General features: G+C 48.3%; 1 protein-coding gene across 1 annotated transcript in view; it reads left to right on the top strand.

Annotated features, from left to right (window-relative positions):
* Window positions 1-7: 7 nt before the first annotated feature.
* Window positions 8-6979, top strand: part of SLC9A2 (solute carrier family 9 member A2) — a 34734-nt gene continuing 27762 nt past the window's right edge. Inside the window, exons 1-2 of the mRNA XM_080377239.1 lie at window positions 8-915; window positions 6505-6968. Of these exons, the coding sequence (XP_080233365.1) occupies window positions 642-915; window positions 6505-6968 (738 nt within the window). The 5' untranslated portion in view covers window positions 8-641. The remainder of the gene's footprint in view (window positions 916-6504; window positions 6969-6979) is intronic.

Below are 6979 nucleotides of genomic sequence, written 5' to 3'. Positions count from 1 at the left end.
CATCTATACATACAGAGGCGCACGTCTATGTATAGATAGGCGTGTACACGTCCACACGGAGTGTGTTAGCACTGCAGATTAGTTTCCCTCGACACATACAGCATGTAGGTGCGTTACTGCGCTGCACACAAGCCTCCTCCAGCGCACCCCGCAGCCGGAGGCGCCCTGCCCCCTGCGCCCGTCTCCGCGCCGGCCCGGCCGCCTCGGCGAGTACCGTGGGGCAGGCGCGGCCCCCGGTGCCCGAGCCCCCTGGCCGGTACCCGACCGGCCGGCGGCGGGCTGGCCCGCTCCCAGCCCGAGCACCTGGCGGCGGCTGCGACCAGGCCCCCGCCCGGGCGCTCCCGCGGCGCCTAACAGCGGCCGCCCGGGCCCGGGGGCGGCGGGGGCGGCGGCGACTGCGGCGGGGCCGGGTCGCGGCTTTGCCCCGCGGGGGCGGCCCCGGGGGGCGGCCCGGGAGGGAGCGGGACGCCGCGGCCGGCCGGCGGCGCCGCGCCGGGACTCGCCCCGTCACCGGGGAGGAGGCGGAGCCGGAGCCGGCGGGGCCGCGGCGGCGGCAGGTGCCGGCGGCGGCGGGATGGTGGCGGCGGCGGCCGGCGCGGGGCCGTAGGGCAGCGGCGCGCCCGGCCGGCAGCGGGGACGCCATGGGCGGCGGCGGCGGCCCCCCGCGCCCCGCCGCGCCTCTGCTGCTGGTGCTGGCGGTGCTGGCGGTGCTGGCGGCCGGGGCGGCGGAGGCGCGGGCCACCTCGGAGAGCCAGCTGCCCGGCGCCGCGGCGATGGGCACCGGCACCCCGCCGAGCCCCAGCGGCACCGCTTTCGAGGAGACGCGGCTCCACGTCTTCACCCTGGACTACCCCCACGTGCAAATCCCCTTCGAGATCACCCTCTGGATCCTGCTGGCCTCCCTCGCCAAGATCGGTGAGCGGGGCCCTCGGGCGACCCCCCCTCCCCTGCCCTCCCGGGCCGCCCCCTCGGGCCCGCCGCGGGCAGCCGGGCTGGGGCGCTCCGTGCCTGGCGGCGGGGGCGCGGGTGCGGGGGCGGCCGGGGCTGATGCTCCTTCGCGGGGCGGGATGCCCGGGCGTGACAGGGCTGGCAGGACACGGGTTGTTCTCGGTGAGGAAACGTGCGGAGGAGAGAAGCGGTGGTTACCTCCAGCCCCCGGCAGCGGCGCGCAAACCCCGGGCTACGAGGACTGTAAACCCCGGAGCGCACCCGGTGCGCGGCTGACTTTCCCCCGCTCGCCCTGCGGTCATTGAGCGCTGCCTTCTTTCTCTTAAAGTAGCACCGGGCATAATGACAGTTTCCGAGGAGAACAGCGGATCGATGGAAAGCAAATATTTATGAGCGTAGAGTAAGCCTCCTCCTGCTTTCCCACCATTCACTTACGTCCCGAGAAAGGCAAAAAAAGACAGCGCTGAATGAGTAAGGAAGGCCACCTCTTCCCTCATGTGGAACACACTTGTACTGCATAGTTTCACTGAGTTTTGGGCAGCTCGTATGTAATGCTTTTAATGAGCTTTCTACTTCCCAAACAGAGAAGTGGGCACAGTGTAACAATCTAAGGAACGTCAGGAAGTGGTGTACTAAAGAGCTGTTTAAAATCAGTATGTCTCTATAAATTATGAACTTTGTGTCTTCTTACCTAGAAGATAGTCTTAATGTAAGGATTAAAACCGTGGTAACAAAGGTTTGTTTACTCGCACTCCAGTTATTTGATTCAGAACTCTGAATTTGCAGCACAGATTTCCATAAAAATCTGTGGTCATACTCATTTTGATAAAACTTCGACTTCTGCTGGTGGCATTTAAATAGACTGTCACATTCCGGTTAGTGGCCAGGTTAATTAGGAATCTGCAAAACCAGCAATTTGCACTTACCTGCTGCCAAGCTAGCGTTGTGGCTGAGGGCCTGATCATCTACCCCAGCAACTTGCTATGGCTGCATTACTTTCTGCAGAAATATTGTATGTTGCATCCATTAAGGATGCATGTATCTTGATGCATTAAGGATGCTTGCATCTTGATGCATTAAAGATGCATGCTTAGTCTTGAGTATGTGTTTAGGCAGTTGCAGAATTGGGAGAGAGTCCAAATGTGATATGCTCAAGTATATCATGAATTGTAATAGCCAGAAAATACAGAGTTTCATAAAGAACTTAGCCAGTTGAGTGCTGTAAAAGTGCTCTGGCTTCTGGGTTTAGATGCAGCAAGAACTCTTGAATAAGCTGACTAGTGAAAAAATTTCTGTTTTATTAAAGATTACAGGGAAGCTGTTTGAAATGTAAGTGCACATACATGCACATTAATATATAATTTATATAGGACTGTGCATTCCAGCTACCATGACATTTTGCTAGTGCATAGGCATCTAAAAAGTAAAGAAAAAAAATTACTTAACTAATTTTCTGATCTGAGTGCTTTACAGTAAATACGCATATAGCACAGATGAGGAAAAATGCATATGATTTTTAAATCCCTTCAGTTATACCAAATGAAAGCTAGTGTGGCTAATCTAGGGCATTACCTCTGCTGTTACGAGCGTGCATGCGCCAAGCAATGAAGGCCAGGTCCAGGAGAGGCCGTAGGTGTGGCAGTGCTCAGCTTCACCACACCTATCTGCAGGCACCCTGACTCCGGGACTGGAATTAGGAACATCCAGTTCTTACTCCTGGATTTCTGTCTGTGCTTCCTTATCCAGCGAGTGCATCAGGTAAACCATCCCAGGATAGGCTGCTGTCGCTCCCAGGTCACATTCCCACAGCACTGATTGTGCCTTCTTTTATATTGAAGGTAGTCCAGATGGGCAGCTCTCTAACCACCGAGATACAGAAATGTCAGCTCTGCCACGTCCTACTCTGTTACTAAGAGTGGTCCGTGTGTCTCAGTTCAAAGGGATGGAGGGTTTTTTTCCAGACCGTCTCACTGCCTGTAGCCCAGAGAGCAGAGCGAGGAGGCTGTTCCGTGCATTCCTCTCCCCAGTGTTTCCTGCCAGGCAGCACTGGCATCTCACCCCTGTCATGCCAGGCTGCATGAAATCCACCTCAAGACTCACATGCTGCCCAGGAAACTTCGGTGCTTAATCTGGCATCGCAAATTCCTTTCTGGGGCTAGGTGCTGAATGCTTACGCTTGGCATTGCCGGGTAGCAAACCTTTACGAACGGAGCCCTAAGGTCTTTTCAGCGGCAGGTTGCTCAGAAGGTAGGGTCGCATTTAACAACAGCTCTCACAATGTGTGAAGGATCCCAAAGGAAATTCTGTTGCAGCACTTGCTTATCACCTGACGAGTCTTTTTGAACAAATGTGTCTTCACTGGAGTGCAGTTTCACTGGAGCTGAAATGTTCCAGCATTCGCTAATTTTTATAGGGGGATTTACCTGAAAGGTTCTTCCGATCCTGGCTGTGATCATGTCATCGTAGGCTAGGTTTAGAGGGAGCAAGAAAGACAGCATGAGAAAGGAAAACCTGAAGCTGTAAAGCAGAACTCAAACATTTTGATAAGGTACATTTTCACAAAGACATTAGAAACATGGTGCTTTTTATTTCAGCACAGAACAAGGGCACATTTTGAAATCTAAGAAATTGCCTTGAACGGAATTGTTATTTTCTGGCTACCTCTACTTACTTACTATCTTGTGTGGTGATACCACATAGGAGGTATGTTACATGCTGATGGACTCTGTGAGTAAATAAGGTGGGACCCAGTGCACCCGAAGTATGCTGCAGTCTCTAGGTAGTGAGACTAGCCTACTTACCTCTCAGTTTTGCTTAATTCTTATGCTGTTAAACCTGCATAATGTTGTCTAGCTGATACAGATTACACTTACTTCTGCGTTTAATCACAAATGTATGATTAGAAGTGTTTCTTCTGGGAACTGAGCTGATACCCTTCCAACACTTTGTTCCTGAAAAAAGGTTTTAAGCTGCTCGGAGGGCCCTTGGAAAACTCACATATAATCAGAAGTACACGTCTCAGTGTCCTTTCCAGCATCAGACCGTGCTGGATTTTATCCAAGAAATAGGAAGCTTTTAGCTTGAAGAACAGTGAGCTTGCACTTCACTTGTCCTATTGCCCAAAGGCCTGAGGGTAAGCATCTTCCACACTGTTGAAGTCGGGTCACTGCATACTCAGGATCCCAAGAACACGGTCAGAGGAGGAGAAAATGGCTGTAGTCCTGGGTTTAACATAAAAATCTGAGTATCCATGTACTGCAGGGGATCTGCTCCCAGGACGCTCCTGACCATGTGGCTGTGGATCCATCAGAGCAGAGAAGATGCCCCTCATTCTGCAGGGCACCTGTGCCTGACTTGATGTGCACTGGGTTCTAAATCCTAGCTCTCTGCCTTTAAACGGGGAACCCCAGCCTGTCCCTGATCACCTCTGAATGCTTTGCATGGAGGCAGGCAATCTTTCAGGAGTTTCGATGCTCTTTACTTGGATAAAAAGGACACTGAACATAGTGGGAGCCTTTCCACTACCTTTAAGGATAGACGAGGCGCAGTCCCAAAAGCTCTGGGAGGGTGTGAACTTCCCAAAGAATGACTTGTAAAGAAGGCAAGAAGCAGATTTTTATTTTTATATTCACAATGGGCACTTCATTGCTGTTGCGTTACAACTGGTTGGGATTTTTTTGCTTTCATTAAAAGCTGCCTTTACAAAAATTCCCTCCTTTTCAATTTTTATTGTGAAAATAATTTGAGATACTTTTGAAGGGCTTAAAAATCTTTTAGAAAAATATACTTACTCCGGGGAAACTTCAGTCACTGTGCTGGAAATTTTGGTGTCCTGCTACTGCAGAAACTAAGGCAAACCATAAAATGTTAATGTGGAAGTGGCTGAAAGGTGAAGAGTCAAGTCTTCAACCACAAATTCTTGTGTTTCCAGGGTCAATACCTGTTCTACTAAAATAGGATATTGGTGATTACAGTTTCGAGGAATGACGGTGGATTTGACAGTCCTTCAAAGGAATCACATAGGCTGTGTTTCCAAATATTAAAAATCAGTCTGTGTTTATCCAGAAGGGATGAAAATGCAGCTTGAGCTGCTTGCTTTGAAAAATAGTTTTCACAGTTATAGAATGTGTAAGCAAAAAATCTGTGGATTAAAACAGCTTTCCCCTTGGTCCTTCTTAACCATTTGTTTTTTGTCATTATAAGTTCAGGCTTTCTTTTACCTGGAAAAAAGTCTGTGATGAAGGGAGAATTAACAAGATAGGTCTTAGAAGATACAGAAGCCTGACACTGGGAAACTGGATGTGAGCTATACCAAGCCTGCATTAGTTTGAACTATACCAAGCTTGCATTAGTTTAACTGTTTCAACTACAGGTGTGAATTTTACTGAAATGGTTTTACTGAAATAGACGCCCGTTATTACCACACCCAGTGTTTCCGTGCAGCTCTCATTTAAAATAATTTAAATGCTTTTTAGTTAGGCAGGAATTGTGGGATCTTGTGGGTGTGGATAGTTTTCTATGTAATTATGTGGGCCAAATATAGATAAGGAGGAGCCTGGAAAAGATTGGCATCACTAAGACCTGGAATGTGACCTTGGTGCGTAAGGTTGATCATTCCATTAGATTGGCCAGAGTGAGCTCCTTCAAAACTTTTCCCATTCATTACCAAAATTATCCTTACAACAGCCAACTTCTATAATTAATGGAAATCTTTAAATCAAAACTTCATGGCTTCAAGAGTTTTTGTAGGCTGAGGAACATTCAACCATGAAATCCTCATTCAGAACTGGTTTTATCCATTTTTTCAGTACTTTGCACAGATTTTTATGAGAGACTCCTGACACTACCACAATTCATATGATACAGAAGAACAAGCATAATAATACAAGCTACAACTTATTGTCACTTTATGGAAAACATGTTGCTTCTGGTGAAATTAATTTGGAGGCTCTCCTAAAATTAAAAGAGTAATTGTGTCTGTAAGTGCTTCCTCAGGGTGGCTGGGGAAGTGACCATGGGTGACTGGGTGCAGGTCACATGCTGGATCCCCTCCCTAGCATTGACACTCTAGAAGACTTGTAAAAATAAAATTAATGTACTCCTTAAACTCCTTTGTGAAGCTGTACATGGAGTGTACATGGAGGAAGGAGTGGTTAGTACGACTTTTTTTTTTTTTTTTTTTTTTTTTTCTCTAGTGAGATGTAATTTGCCCTAGAAAACCGTTTGGATTTTGTTTCTGGAGGATTCCACATGGCAAACCCCCCGCACTTTCACAAACAGAACCCTTGCACACAGTTCCCCAGCCAGCCTAGCTATTAACTGGAACACCTGGCTATTGAATTGTCTCTCCACCAAATTAACTGAATTAACCATCCTAGCTGACACATTCGCCTTGACCTGTTGTGGTTGTCCAGTTCAGTCTTTGCAATGAAAATGGAATTGCCCTGCAACCACTGTTTGTTTCCTATAGAATCTAAGATAATAGAATCCAGAATAATATTTTGGATTCTGTACAAATAACCACTTCACTTTCTTGTGTTTGAATTTCCTTTGAAGGCTTTCATCTGTATCACAAGTTGCCCTCAATAGTACCTGAAAGCTGTCTCCTTATTCTGGTTGGATTGCTTCTTGGTGGGATTATTTTTGGAGCAGAGGAGAAGTCTCCGCCTGTAATGAACAGTGATGTTTTTTTCCTGTATCTTTTACCACCCATTGTACTCGACGCTGGATATTTTATGCCAACTCGTCTTTTCTTTGAGAACTTTGGTACCATATTCTGGTATGCTGTGGTGGGCACGCTCTGGAATGCCATTGGCATTGGAATTTCACTTTATGGAATTTGCCAGATCAGTGCATTTGGTTTGACTGATATCACATTGCTGCAGAATTTGCTTTTTGGCAGCCTCATTTCAGCTGTGGATCCTGTGGCGGTGTTAGCTGTTTTTGAAAATATTCATGTCAATGAGCAGCTTTACATCCTGGTGTTTGGAGAGTCTTTGCTGAATGATGCTATAACTGTGGTAAGTTACTT

This window comes from Falco punctatus, assembly GCF_963210335.1.
Source record: "Falco punctatus genome assembly, chromosome: 2".
NCBI classification, from domain to species: domain Eukaryota; kingdom Metazoa; phylum Chordata; class Aves; order Falconiformes; family Falconidae; genus Falco; species Falco punctatus.
This window is presented reverse-complemented; position numbering and strand designations above follow the sequence as displayed.